This window comes from Diadema antillarum, unplaced genomic scaffold (genome assembly GCF_040938485.1).
Source record: "Diadema antillarum isolate AM-2024a unplaced genomic scaffold, OU_Dant_1.0 scf00000075, whole genome shotgun sequence".
Classification (NCBI taxonomy): domain Eukaryota; kingdom Metazoa; phylum Echinodermata; class Echinoidea; order Diadematoida; family Diadematidae; genus Diadema; species Diadema antillarum.
The window spans coordinates 4,959,733-4,976,037 of NW_027270964.1; the positions used below are offsets into that span (position 1 = coordinate 4,959,733).

Below are 16,305 nucleotides of genomic sequence, written 5' to 3' on the forward strand. Positions count from 1 at the left end.
TTGATATCAATATTTCTATGGTTTCACAGAGTCAGTTCTGCAGCTTATATGGCTGTGTTACACTGACTTGCAACAAACACAGAAATATACACTGTACATTCTAAATATCATGCAATATGTGAAAGGTGAGAGATTTGTATAGAGTGCAAAGGAATACAAGAAATGACAGAAAAGTTCAATGATTCACCCACATACATGATGTACACTGCCAATCAAATACTTTCGACCATGAAAGGTTTTGGTGTTCAGTTGTGTCTAATGATGTTGCTGCTGTTGCTGTTGTTTTTTATATTTATGCATATCTATATGACTGTAGCAAATAGTTCAAACTATAGGAAACAAATAAATTTGTGTACCAGTACTTCGCACTGAACACTGCATATTATCTGCAGCTTCCTACTAGCGTACACTGAGCGTGGACCCACTGGTCCTTTGAATGGACAATACACATGAACAATGCACATGTCTTGATTTTGTGATTTCCCAAGGATATTCTTCAACAGGCTGTAAAGCCATGAAAACATGGGGGTAGTTGTGTTGGTATTAAAGAGCTATCTCTCTCTTTCTTTCTCCCTCTTCGCAGGAAAAGCCGCCTTGTGTTGTATTCTTCAAATAATGCTATCTGATGGTCACACAGTCGGAAGTGGGTTTCCTCTCCTTAAGTAGCCAGATTTGTTTTTGGCGCTGGAAACCGGAGAGCGGTGCAAATCTGCTTTTGAATCCCTGCAGCCAATCTTGGGAAGAGTTGGTGAGAACATCATCAATTCTTCCTACGATTCCCACAATGGGACTCTGCACTCTTTCATTTTTCAAGGTCAGATTGTGCAATAAATGTTTGTGCTTTTTGTTATTCTATGCTGCTTTAATTGTCTGGTAGAGTAACTTTACACCCATGTATTTAGGATAGCTTCTGAAACTCACCCCAGAATCTGCATATACTTGCAACTTGCAATCTGCATATCGTTGCTCGTGTAGTTCTGGTCAACAATATGTTTGTAATATTGCAGGTCTATTTTCAATGGAAAGGCGACTCTAGAAGGTATAATGTCTTGACAATCAAGTGAATTGTGGCTTTAAATATTGTTAAGTGTTTGGGTTTTTATTTTCATTTGTTCTGTTTTGTTTTTGTTTGTTTTTGCTCTTTTTTTCCAAATTACCAACACACAACATCTGTAATAACTGTCATGTTTTGTGCCCAGATACAATCATTTAAAGGGGAAAATCCAGTCCAAATATAAGTTAGTCTGATAAGAAAGAGTAAAATATTACGAGTTCAACGGTATAAATTTGATCGAAATCGGATGAAAAATAAGGAAGTCATGACATTTTGAAGTTCGCCATTTTGGGGGAAAGTAGTTCTTGAACAGTCAATATGCAAATGGCAAAGTGAGCATGTCATTCCCTCACAACTTACCATAAAAGTTTGTACATAAAATTTTGAAATTTCCTATTTTTCATTCAAACGCAATTATGCAGAGGCTCAAATCCTCATCTGACTGATCACTATTCTGATGTTATTCAACCAGGAATAACATCATGTTTCAGACTTCAATGACAGAAATATTGGATTTTCATCATTTTTTTGTACACGATCAATGCAAAATTGTGAGGGTATGACATGGTTAGCTCACTCATTTGCATATTCATACGCACTGTACACGAACTGTTTTGGAGAAATTATCAAAACTTCAAAATTTCATTACTGCCTTATTTTTCATCCGATTTCAGTCAAATTTTTACCACTAAACTCTTAGAATTATACTCTTTTTTATCAAACTAACATATATTTGGACTGGATTTCCTCTTTAAGAGTGTGCTACAAATTTGAACTGCCTATTAATCAAGTTATGTAACAATTTGTATGAAATATCGGATACCTTTTTACTGATTGCATGCTTAAATGCACAGGGTGACTGTAAATGTTGACAATACTACTTGCATATTTACGTACAATTGTACAGTACATGTAGGACATACCTATCAACAAGAGGTGTTCAAAGTAATTCAAAACATACATGTATCATTCCACTACTGACTAGCCATTGAAATCAAAACTGCACTTTTCATTTGTACTACTGTAATTAGAGTGGACTGAGAGTCTCCTCACTGAAATAAATCATTCATTGTCAGACCATTAACATGACTTCACGTTCTTGAAACATGCAGTGAACACTAGGGTCATTCCAGGTTTCCATTAAAGGGATGGTATAGTATAGGTGGGGATGAGGATTGGGCTTTTAACTTTTTGCGAGATACCAAGAAACCACTTATGAAACAGTACAGAACATACCAATCTTTAATAGAGGAACTCCCCAAAGTTTATTTGATGAAAATCAATTTTGGAATGGCTGAGACATCCAAAAACAATGTAAAACAAAGCCATCATAATAAAAAGTAGGTCCCACCTTTTGTTAGGATAGCTTTGTTGTGGATATCTCAGCCATTTCAAAACCAATCTCATCAAATAAACATTGAATTCCTCTTAGAATTAAATACTCTTTCATATTTCATAAGAGGTTTCTCATTATCTCACAAAAAAAAAAAAAAAAATGTTAGAAACCTAAAGTTAGGTCTCAACTAAAAATATATGATCCCTTTAAACTCTCCCTCACACTATGACAAAAACTTGCCAGAGGCTAGAAATTGCATTATTGAATTTCTGGTGGAAATGTGGCATTTCACCCACACAAATGTCCTCAGATTGAGTTCTGGGGTTTAGGATTATGGTAAAACCTCCCGCTGGGCACAAGGTGTTGAATTCTGGGCCGGGTCAAAGGTCACCTGTTACCTAGACATTAACCATCTTCTACATCACCAGGGAGATTGTGGTACACACTCACTTTAAATAATACAATGTACAATAGGTTCACCGACAAGGGGAATGTGCAGGTAAACAAGAGAATTTTCAAGAATGAAAAGTCAGAGAACTAAAGAACTCTTGTGGCATGGGAAGAGAAGAATTGTCACTGATGGAGATGGCTATTAAAAGGGGTGAAATGTTACTTCATCTGTTTTCTTTTTTATTTATTTTTTGGTTTCCTCCACTGAAACAATTAAAGAACTAGGATCAAGAGGCTACAGGACTTGAAGAGGAGCTTTATCAGAAGTATCAGAAACAAAGAGCAGGACTAGGGGTGGAGGAGTTGGGTCAAATTAAGGTGTAGACCACAAAGCCACCAGTGTACATCAATTGCACATACACGTAATATCAATAGTTATGATGACGTGGACAACTAAAAAATGAAATCTATCCAAAGTCTGGGAATTCGTAACAACAAACAGCTGAGAACAGAAGAATACAAATGTATGAATTTATAAACTTAAAAAAAAAAACACACACACAAAAATGATCGTATCAGGATGTACTCTGATGAATACATAATTGATAGAGATGGGTCCTGTCCAAGAGTGGGAGAGCATTCATCACATGTTTCCACTTTCATTTCTGATGTAACTTGGTCCTTTAACATGAAACACAAAGGGGAGCACATTCTCTCTGAATGCCACACTGAGGTACTGACATGAGTCTGAAAGGTTAGAAGACACTGAAGCCCCCTACGGTAACTACAGCCATCAAGTCAGCCAGGCAGCCAGTCAGCCAGGCAGTCTATGTGGTCAGGGTGCTGAATGAGTGGAGCCACAGGGCTCTGTCACCCACTGACTCACACACAGCTGATACAATGTCAAGCAGGTTTGGGGGGGGGGGGGAGGTGGTGGCATATCCTGTCTCTAAAATCATTTGCACAGCTTTCACTATCTTTATTTTTATTTTATTTTCTTCTTTTTTTCCCCCTTTTTTTTTTCTTAATGGTAACCTCAGGGGAATTGCAGACACTGCAAGAAAAAATGTCATCCCCTGTATGATGAATTGGTAGTCACAGTACTCGAAAAAAACTTCAATTCAAGTTTGTGTTGACGTATAATAGTAACCTCAAAATCCATCATAAACTTACACAGAACTTTGTATCTTTTAATAAATTTACCATTCATTCAGATTTTGCGCAAGCAAAATGACAATACGCTGGCTACGCCCAAGGTACATTGGACTTTGCACACTATAGATGATCAGAAGTCATATAGGCCTACAAGTGTACATAGTAATGCAGTACTACAATATGTGATAAGATTTTCTGCTGCACTCTATGCTAAAAATGCTTCACATTACAAATCAACCACTCATTGCTCCAGGAGCAGCAAATGATCTGTTGTTGTTGCTTTTATCACACATACTCATTTTTATCACTTTACATCTAGATAACACAGGCTTTACCCATTCGCTGCTCACTGTTATCATTTTATAGACATCAATGTAGGCTAAAGTCATGAACTAAACACCTACAAAGTTTGTAATGTTGACTGAGAAAAGTGTCGTAGGAAGCTGCTCCCCGGACCAAGCTAAGTTTGTACTTTTCTGACACAGAATGAACCCATTAGAGATGCAAACAGGGGCCAGATAGTGTTTGACAGGTGTCCCTCAAAACTTTAATAGGTGAATAGCCCAAAATAGTACATTTTGTATGACAAGTCACAGCTGCTTGGCTCTGTCATAATTTGTAAAATGGAGAGCTTGAGGGGAACATGGCTATGTATCCCTCAAAGCATTCATTTGATGCAGTATCAGATATTCTGGTTATATGCTACATGTACATGTACAAGAGACTCATTTGCTAGTATTAATAGTCATTCTCATTGTCCCTTCTCAATCCATTCTAAATCCTCCATCCCCTCTCTTTTTTTTTTATTCCATCTTTAATATTACTTTCTGTTTTACAAATTGTCTCTATCTGTTGTCTATCTATTTAGCTTTTGATGTTTATCTATGTTTTGTTTATCTCTCTGTATCAATTATCTGTCCCTTTATCTCGATCTACTCGTCTTTTTACTCATCTCAATCTATTCCATTTACTCGTCGCTCTGTCTGATACCAATTTCATGCTTGGTAACTTGGGAGATTGCCTGAGAGATTCAACGGGGAGCACCAAAAAAAATTGCTTTCATACTAGTGAATGAGATCTCCGTCGAATTGCTCTCATCCACTCTTCTGCAGTGTAAGTACATACATTGTACTATGGCGCATGCATAAAATGGCCCACAATGTTATCAGTACGCTGACTTTGCTTTTCACCCGGGACTATAGCCGCAATACTACAACATCACCCGGGAGTATGCAGGGACATCTGAGAGTTTATCATCATGGATGATTCAAGGGTAAGATTTCTGAAAAGTCACATGCCATTCTAACTGCTATGACTTTCATACTACAGCATTACCTGGGATTTCTTGCGAGATCTTGGGTATTATTTGCATAGCACGAAAGGGGTATAAACACCATCTGTCTTACACCCCGCGTTCACATTTGACCCTACGTTGCGGCAACAATCACCATCGATCTTTAATATTTTTTTACGACTGACCGTTCACACTGGTATCTCTACTGCCCCCGGGCTGCGGGGACAATCAGGGCTTGGGCCAAGCCCTGCCATTGGAAACCACACTTCGCGTTAGAGCTCATTTGAGAAATACAGCTTGGCGCTTTCAATATTTCACTTTCTCTGTCCCCTGACCCCACTTGCGTCGTGGGGACAGGGGGACAAGTCCAAGCGAGTATTCACATTATGGTTTCCGAGGAGAAAGTCCCACAGTGCGGGACTTTCCCCACGTCACAGGGACTAATGTGAGCATGCGGGGACAGGTGTACACCAGCGTGGGACTTTCCCCACGTCATGGGGACTAAGTGAGCATGCGGGGACAGGTACAGTGTATACACCAACCAGACTGTATTATCCCAGTGCTCACCTCTTCTTTACTGCCCTTGAGTTTGGCCTGGAGTCCCTTGAGTTGGAGCCCTAGCTGCCTCTCCCTCTCCCCCTGAGACACGTTCTCCCTCTGCACTGCCTCCAGCTGCTCTTTTAATCTCGTGTGGTTAGTGTTCAGGTGCTCCAAGTCGCTGGTAAGACGGAGTTTTCTGGATTATGAATCATCAAAAGACAGAGAGTGCATGAGAGAATTTTGTAGCAAATGTGTGATATTTGTAACTTGCTAAAGATTTTACTTCTACACCATAAAAGAAGATGTTTAAATCTTGAATACTGCATAAGCCATACATTTAGCAAGTCTAATTTTTAACCAATCCGGACTTCCCAACAATTTGCGATGGTGAAGTACAGTACCTTAACGAGGAAATGTATGTGTGCATGTCACATTAATGTCAGGATCACTGTTAATATTTCTGCATGTTTTTAAATTTGCAAACAGCATCCGACTCACAAAATATTTGGCGTATGCAGTACCCTCTTTTCAAGCCATGATATACAAAGTAGGCCTATCTCTTGCACCATCACTTCAATCACCTTTCTCACATGAGTTCAAGTCTGTATACAATTTGTAATCACAATGATAGAGAAACGCTATTATGAAATTCAGTATCCCTCCAAAGATATGATATTACAGTGCAATATGAATGTACTTGAGTGTAGGAATAGAGAAAAAACTACTCCATCCATCCCCTCCCACCCCTCCCCCCATGTATTATACAATAAACGGTAAGAAGGAAAAAAAAAAGGACAAAACTGCCTGTAACATTGTCATGTGAATTGTGTAAACAAGATGAACCTGCTCACATGCTGTCAACAAAACTTTGTTCAATCTATGTTGTGAGTGAGTCAGTGTATGCATAGTATGCTACCTGTGGTAATAAAGGCAAGCTGAGGGATAATGATAACATATGGCAAAGTCATTAAGAATGCCTAACACATAGTCTCCCATTTAATGGATGAGAGTTTTAGTAAGTGCACACAGTATGTGACTTCAGAACACTCATAGCTTTGTGGGATGCGCATGTTATGCACTGTCAGGATTCACTGTGTATGGTTTTAATCAACTCTTATCATCATGTGTTCTTGCAAGGATACACATGATAAAAATACAGCAGAAATCCTGATAAATCACTTTTCCAAATCTTTACAAAATAGGCTCAAAATTCTTAAACTTCAAACTTGTGAAAAGAGACCCAATAAATAATTTTTTCCATCTCACAGAATGCCAGATGCACAAATGACACTCATGGCATCCACAGTTCTGAAGATACATGTAGTAAATCTAAACAAGAGACCCGCGGGTCTAGCGCTCACCTGAGTATCGCAAGTTCACCTTTCACGCAGTCACTAATCTAAATTATTCACAGCTCTACCAAAATTTGACCAGGCATTCTCAAGTAGAAGATGAAAATGTACAATAAGGGCCCAATTTTTTTAAGATTCCTTAATTTGGGGGGATTGGGGCCCCCTGGGGCCCTCTGGGTGGGGCATGGTGCCCATTTTGATAAATTGAGATCCTGACCCCCTAGGGATGCTACCTGCCAAGTTTGACAAAAATCCATCATGAGGTTTTCAGGAAGAAGATGAAAATGTACAATTCAGGCCCCCATTTGGACCCTTCCAACCACCACCCCCCCCCCCCCCCCACCCAAGAGGGGCACCCCTGGATCTCCTATGAACAAACTTGAAACTACAGTCATTAATGTACTCACTCATAGTATTATCTCAGCTCTATATATAACTTCTGATTCTAGAGAAGATTTATAAAGATTCCTTCATTTGGGGGATTTGGGACCCCTGGGGGTCCCCTGGGTGGGGCATGGTGCCCATTTTAACAAATTGAGATCCTAACCCCCTAGGGATGCTACCTGCCAAGTTTGGTGAAAATAGGTTATGGGGTTCTCAAGAAGAAGATAAAAATGTACAATTTAGGCCCCATTAGGACCCCTCCTCACCCCCTCCCTCCCCTGGGTCCCAAGGGGGGCACCCCTGATTCTGCCATGAACAAACTTGAAACTACAGTCATCAATGTACTAACTCATAGTATTAACTTAGCTCTATCACTTCTGGTTCTAGAGAAGAAGATTTTTGCGGATATTCCTTAATTTTGGGGGGTTGGGGCCCCCTGGGGGCCCCCTGGGTGGGGCATGGTGCCCATTTTCACAAATTGATTTCCTAACCCCCTAGGGATGCTACCTGCCAAGTTTGGTGAAAATGGGTCATGGGGTTCTCAAGAAGACGATGAAAATGTACAATTTAGGCCCCATTAGAACCCTTCCCCACCCCCCTCCCCTGGGTCCCAAGGGGGGCACCCCTGATTCTGCCATGAACAAACTTGAAACTACAGTCATCAATGTACTAACTCATAGTATTAACTTAGCTCTATCACTTCTGGTTCTAGAGAAGAAGATTTTTACAGATTCCTTAATTTTGGGGGGTTTGGGCCCCCCTGGGGGCCCCCTGGGTGGGGCATGGTGCCCATTTTAACAAATTGAGTTCCTATCCCCCTAGGGATGCTACCTGCCAAGTTTGATGAAAATCGGTCTTGGGGTTTTCAAGAAGAAGATGAAAATGTAAAAAGTTTACGCACGACGCACGACGGACGACGGACGACGCACGACGGACGACGGACGACGCACGACGCACGACGCACGACGCACGACGCACGACGGACGCCGGACGAAGGGCGATCGCAATAGCTCACTTGAGCCTTTGGCTCAGGTGAGCTAAAAACTATTTGCTATACAAATCAAATGAAACCTTTGTTCTGTTTTGTTTTGTTTTGTTTTGTTTTGGTTCTTGGTTTTTTGGTTTTGTTTTTTTGTTTGTTTGTTTTTTTTTGGGGGGGGTAACATTATGAGATTAATCACTCCCAAAAAATAGTCAAAGGTCAATCATTATTCTTGCGGTCGGCTACACGTCACTTCCGGTCGACTGGAGTGAAAACAAACAGCTTGCAAGCGCTAAGCCTGCATAATGCGCATACTGCATGCTGTGCATGTGCGACGCGTATAATTTATGTGCAACTCTACGCAGCTCAGACATGGGGACTGTTTTTCATTATTCATTTTGTCATTTGTGCCATCATTAATGAGATACATGCATCATGTCTTGCCAGCAATATTCTAAAAATCTGGATCCTGTCGATCGATCGGTCCCGGTATTTTGCCAAGTTTAAGGCGGCCGGACTGGACCTGTGCCCGTATGAAATCGCGGCAGGACTCTGGATCAACGACCCGACAAAATGGCCAGATGTGCAGTAGAACCTCTTTGAGTAGGCCCTACCCCGATATCTACGCTTACTTAGTACCTCATAGAAACTTCAGGTAGGTCTAACGTTAGTACTGTAGTACTTAGGGTAGGGCCTAATTTAGAGTAGGCCTAGGGCCTAATCCTGCCGCCCGCACAGCTACAGTAGTACAGCTTGCGCTAGCGCTATGCTCGTGGGGCGCCCCGGCAGAAAACACGTACAGCGTTACCACTCCAGGCTCACGCGACTGTTTGTTTTCACTCCACCGCTATCCATGACCCCGTGACACGCAAAATACCCGGATGTCCGACCATGAGAATACAGTACATCATGATAAATTTCCAATCATGATTGTTGTATTCTCTGTTTTTCATTTTGTAGAACAATATATCGAGCCACTGCTCTGAGTACAACCATCATCTCCGTTATACTCTGATGGGGTGTTGCTATGGTAACCATTCTCACTTTGTCTCCAGGTCCTCCTGCTTGGCCATGCTTCGTTGATGCCTCTGGATGAGTTCATAGGCACAGTTGACCAGCTGGACGAGGTCAAACTGCTCTGGTTTGCCCCTGTCCTTCCCAGAGCTGGACGGTCTCGTGAAGAGTGGAGGAAAGCCCAGTATAGATAGTTCCTGGATTGGGAGAGGAAAATAGCCTGGAATCAAGACTAGACCATTCCTCCATGGCCAAGTATGGTTTTGATCGTGATAAAACACCACATTAAAGGAAAGACAATTATATGCTTGAAAGATCCTAGGAAGATAGAGGTAATCCTACATATCTTTTAAGCCTGCAATGTTAAATCAATTTTAAATCAATCACCATAAAACATTTAAAAACATTCACAAATTCCACTTCTTCAAAAAATAAACCTCTTACAATTCTGTACATATGAAAATACAGCTATAGAGATCACGTTTTTAAAGGTGGTAGCATTCTTGCAAAAGCAGTTTCTTTTCTATCCTACCACACAAATATCTGAAGAAAGAATTCAATACCTGAAGAAAACAAATACCCAAACTCCTATAAAAAGAGAAGAGAGATATACATGTATAGAGTTTGTAGTTTCATATTGCTCTGAGATCTAAAGAGCACTGGATATAAAATATGACTGCACATCAAGGCTCTTCTTGGAAAGGAATTCAATGTGTGCTTGCCTGTCCCATGACTCCAATGTTGCAGCGAGTTTACAATATCTACACATATAAGCTGCATATTGTAGTTTCAAGGCATAAGAAGGCTACTTTAGATACAGATCTGCATGTTTTGCATATGAAGGCCACCGTGCATTGCTCAAACGTCCAAACACTACCAATGATGGCAATGGCAGATAACAATACAGCAGTATACAGGGTAGGTCACTTCTTATCACTTCAGTACTACTGGGACTAGTACAGACTTTAGACAACAGGAAACTGCAGAATGAAGGGATATGAGGCAGCATTGTAATACTGTGCATGCACTGGCTACTACTGTATGTGCAATGATTACAATCATTCTTCCTTTCACTGACCCATTCAACAATCAAACAGCAAACTTTGTATTAAAAGAGAGCAATATTATGACTTCAATTCACAAGTCTGTGGTACAGCTGAAAACTTCGTCATTTTATGAATAAAGAATATTTTGATTTTTAATAATGTGCACACTTTTATTTCTGTCTCTACTCCAAATCTACATGCACATGTAGTTTGTAATTGTTAATTTGCCTTGTTAGATATAAACAGGAGGATCTGTATATGGGCAATATTCCAAAGTAGCTCCACGGTAACACACAAGAATGCCAGCGCCAGCACTCCCTGTAGTTGGGTTTTTGTATGTTTTTGCTGTTTTTGTTGTTGTTTTTTATCAGATGACATGATCTCAAGATGATTATGAAGTCATAAAACCTGCCAATTTGTATGTACAATTTTTGTATGGTTATTACATCATGTAATGTTCATATTACATTATTCATATTGTTCTACAGGTTTTGTTCACTGTATCTATTGTGTCTATAGCTCATCTCCAAGCTGTAGGTACAGTGTACAACTGTACTTACGTTGTATGTGTACATACACATACAGTATACAATTGTATATACATGGTCTTATGTTCATACCTCACTGGAATTAGGCCTACAGGCTGTAGCTGGGTTCTATGGGTTAATAGAATAGATCAACTCATTTGAAACTTGTCCCATTTTGTGTTTGCGTTATGGACCCCAGCTGCACTGCTCCCGGAATTCAATCGAAGGCTATGCAAATGTTAAGTGACTCATTTTACCTGTCTCAACTGCTGAATACACAAGCATGTAGACATACTGTATTCCTGTTTCAGCATGTGACATGCATGGGCATGTTTGTGTCATACTTTGATATATCCTGTGGATTAATGACCAGTTGTCATGACGTAAAATAGCTACAAAAACTGTAGTAACTCCAAAACTCTACAGTCATTGATCTACGAGTGTACAATGGCCTGGTCAATTGCTTCATAATACAAAAATGTATCTTGCAAATTGAACTCAAAATCATGCTTCGTGAGTAATCTTAGACAAGTGATAGGAAAAATAAGATAATTTCTCATTTACATTGTGTACATACAATGTATGGCAGTTACAATACTGTATTAACCCATTGCTTCCGAGATTACTGGAATTTTCATTGCTTCAAAACAGGGGGCACCCGGTTCCCATAGACATGGGGTTAAAACCTGAAACTGTTCACCTCTGATTAGATGTTAAGCCATGTGATGATATCACATGATGCATACTCAAACTATAAATTCTCACCACTGTTTTGCTTGCTCATAAAAAATAGAATGTTGTTTTGTTTTGTTTTCTTGAATCTATGGAATTTCGTTAACTTTCATTTTACAGCAGGGCAAGTCCAAGATAAGGTCCCTTCAGAAGGCAAAATTTCATCTTTGCTCAATATTGACGTGTTTGGTATCATTTTGAAGCTTATGAGTTGAAGTTTTGATTTCCGTGGAGGAAAAAATGATGTTATGTAAATTTATGCAAATTTCAAGGGGTTCATTTGCATAAATGTGAAACACAGCGTTACGTATGGGACATTTATAAAAATTCATATTAATTCAAAGGAAAGCAAATAATATTTGATTAATATGTGGACATAAGAAGTTCATCACATAGTTTAACTTGGTATGAAAATTTAGGGATTATGCAAATGATTATGCAAATTAGCTCGTGTCCTATCATGAGATGTCCCATACGTAACAAAATGAGGTCATTTTTTTAGGTTTTTTCTGAAATTGCTAAGGTTATTTTAATGCCCTTTTGGAAAGTTCTAATTTATTGTTTAGAGAAATTAAATACCAGAGAAAAAAGAAAAAAAAAGTAAAAGAAATATTTTTTATTAGGCATTAAAATAATGTTACGTATGGGACAAATGCGTTACGTATGGGACATCCTCATACATATTGCATGTGAATGCATGTAGCTAGCTGGGAAGGTCTCTCAGTACACAAATGGTCAATCATCCTGAAGAAAGCATCCCAACATTGTAGCTACTTTTTGAGTTATAGACACTTGAAACAATACATGAACTTGACTGAACAATCTTCAGAAAGGGGGAGGGGAAAATGGCAAAATACACAATGAAAAATCAGCATTAAAGGGATGGTATAGTTTTTTGTAGAAATGGGGATTCAGCTTTCAACATTTAAAGAGATGATTGGAAACCAATTATATGAATTACTTAAGAGCATAAAATCCTAAGACTAAAGGAATTCAAAGTTGATGTGATGGAGATCCAATTTGAAATGGCTGTGATATATATATTAAAAAAAAGTAAAATGATTTTTTTTTAATTGCAAGTGATACACAAATTGTTCTTATTCAATTTTCAGTAGTAGCCACAACAAAATTCATGGGTATACATACTGAGGTGTGACTCGAATCAATGACCTGACTGCTAGACAGACATATATCTACTTGATCACTGGGGTTCCACGCAGCAGGTATTGCTTATTTATTAAACTTAATATTTCTTGTGTCAAGTTGTTTTTTATTGAAACTAAATGGCAAACTGCCCTTCATCAATGGAAGTAAACACTTTAAACTATTCAATTTTTCAGTAGTAACTATCCTGATAAAAATAGGGCATACATACTCAGGTTGGTCATAAGAAATATAGAATATGATTGAATGTGATTATGATGGTAAATATCTGGGAAATGTTGTTCCCTTGTCAATCTGGATCAGTATTTGAGTAATTTCAACTGATTCCACCTCAATAATTATGCAAAAATTTGTTTATGGGTATTTTGCAAAATTATTTTGCAAAATACCCATAAACATGGTTCTCCACACACTAAACGAATGGGGGACAAAGGGCATGCATACCCAGGTTGGTCATAAAAATATAAAAATATGATTGAATATGATTATGATGGTGAATATTTGGGGAATATTGTTTCCTTGACAATCTGGATCAGTATTTGAGTAGTTTCAACTGATTTTACTTCAATAATTATGCAAAATACCCATAAACATGGTTCTTCACACACTAAATGAATGGGGGACAAACTGTCCCATACGTAACTGTCCCATACGTAACACGTCATGTCTGTCTTTTGTAGAACCTGTAATTAGAGCTTTTTGCCTAATGACATGAAACTTACCTGTGATAATCTTGAGTGTTGTGACTTTCATCACAGTGAGTTACAAGTTGTAGAATGATATACTTTCAGAGAGTTTTGAGGTTGAAAAAAATGTTCAAAAAAACAAAATTTTTCTGGTCCCATACGTAACGGCACATATATTCTCTTCTAGAATATAATTGTCAAGGTCATTTTTCTCAATTTTTTACATGATTATACTTGTCCTAGATATCAATCACCATGATAAAGTTCAATATGAACAAAGGCCATTAACACTATTTTTCAGGTCATAAAAGTCTCTGAATGTCCCATACGTAACGTGCGCGTTATCTTGGACTTGCCCAGCATTCAAATAGTCATAATTTCATTTATGATGCCATTCTTTATGATCATGGGAATTCCTCTGATATTTCTGAGTGCCCCTCCCCCCCCCCCCCCCCTCCAAAAAAAAAGAGTGAAATTTCTCTCTTGAATTATACACTCTTGTCTTAACAAAATTTAGGAATATGAAATCAAAGTTCCTTATGCCCTGTTTCAGAATTAGACTACTCAGAGACAGAGAATGAGTAAGCATCTAATGTGACCAAAACAAGAAGAGACTTGTTTAAAGCTTGAAAATTCATTTTAATGTGTAAAAGCTTTCAGGTCTCAATACTATGGGAGTAAAATTACAACACAAAATAGAACAAAACATGCAAATCATTACGTGATAGTCATACTTTCCCTCAATGATAAAATCTTCATTTTAAATCGTACAGGTATGTATCATCCCACCTAGCAGTACAGATTGTAGTCCGTATGAACTTTCATCTGTGTTGCTGTTGGGTTTGTTTGTTGTTGTTTTGTTTTTTAGTCTGTTTGTTTGTTTTTTTTTTCTTTTACTTTCTCCTGGTTGTGGTGACAGAATACCAGTACATGTCTACATTCAGAGATAAAGAGAGACAGTACGGTAGCACCTTTGACAAACAGAATAATGTACACGTAATTTCAATCTTGAATCAACGCAAATGGGCATATCTATAACTCACAATGCCTAGTCGACTTCTGAATGGATATGAATCATCACTTCCAAAGTTTAGTCTGAATGACTGTTAAACATCGAACCAACTGAGCACTGGACAACTATCAATAAAATCTAGAAATATAAAGGAAATACATGTACAGTCTTGTAGGAACCACAGTGCAATGTACAGTTGATATCAAGGATACACCTGTGAATACAAAAACCCCTTTCAAATACAATCACCAAACATAACAAAATAAGAACGAAAATAGAATGCCTTTGGATGCAAATTATTGGAGTGGGTAAAAGTTTACTCAATGTCCTCACATAGATGCCAAAACCATATTGAATGAGCACAGTTTTTGTTGAAACAAGTTAGTACAAACAAGGCCTTTGGATGCAAATTATTGGAGTGGGTAAAAGTTTACTCAATGTCCTCACATACAATAGATGCCAAAACCATATTAAATGAGCACAGTTTTTGTTGAAACAAGTTAGTACAAACAAGGCAAGGCTTTAAAAAAAAAGGAAAGCAAACACAGTCCTTCAAATCAAACAGCTTCATTTGGCTGGACTAATCTCTTCAGCAAACCTTTCTGCAGTGTGGCTAGAGCCAGTCAGACTGTCAACATTGAGTCTTCAGTTCATGTTGTCTTCAAATCATGTTGGAAGAACTGATTTTGGTTCCATCACATTTGCTTTAAATTCTGAAGCAGAGAAGAAATTCCTGCACTGATGCAGTACTGACAATGGAGAATGAGGACATTGAGTCATTTGTGTTGTCATGAATACATTGTAACCTTGACTGTGAATTTGAGAATTTCATTAAATCTATTCTGATTTTTGAGGTGACTGGGGAAACTATCTTTACTCGTCAAGTAATCAGCAGGTTCGAAATTAGCGATGGTCCGCTGGCCATTGGCCACCCGAAATCACTTCGGACTAGCTAAAAATCATAAAATTCTGAAGTTACTAGTCCGTCTGGCTAGCCAAAATATTGCTTCAGTGTCAAAATTGATTCTAAGTAGTCCGCCTGGCTAGTTAAAAAAAAAGTTAAGTGCGACCCCTGATCAGTACTGCCAGCTAAGGATGTGCTCCATGGTTGTACAAGTATTTCATTCCACGATTACAGTGCGATGAAAGTTATTCAAGAAATCAACAAAAAGACAGATTACGGATATCCTCTATATCTTTGTCAAAAATTCTAGGTATTATCACACTGGATTCTTTAAATTTGACGCAAAGGTGGGCCTCACATGACGGCAACTGTTTGACCGCACCAGCTCCCACTCCTCCGGGACCATCCCCCCCCCCCCCCCCCCTTCATTGAACATCAACTTTGGGGTGGGGTAGAGAGCAAGGGAGAGGGTGGGGATCAGGGCTACAGATTTTTTTTTTTCACCTATGATGACTTGTTATCAGGTAGAATGTCAAACTGCCGCTACTAAAAGTAAACGTCACTTAAGTGTTACAAATGATACAGAGCTCTACTGGTATGAGGACTTCAAAATGTAGAATATTGACTGCCTGTTTTATTGTAGTCAATAAAATTATACACATGTGCAGTGATGCACACATTCACACCCGAATCCATCAGAATCACAAAACACATCATAGCTGTCACACCATAT

General features: G+C 38.7%; 1 protein-coding gene across 1 annotated transcript in view; it reads right to left on the minus strand.

Moving 5' to 3' along the window:
- Positions 1-16,305, minus strand: part of LOC139717454 (afadin- and alpha-actinin-binding protein A-like) — a 62,700-nt gene that overhangs the window by 36,383 nt on the left and 10,012 nt on the right. Inside the window, exons 4-5 of the mRNA XM_071628960.1 lie at positions 9,532-9,698; positions 5,797-5,965 (exon numbers count right to left, since the gene is read on the minus strand). Of these exons, the coding sequence (XP_071485061.1) occupies positions 5,797-5,965; positions 9,532-9,698 (336 nt within the window). The remainder of the gene's footprint in view (positions 1-5,796; positions 5,966-9,531; positions 9,699-16,305) is intronic.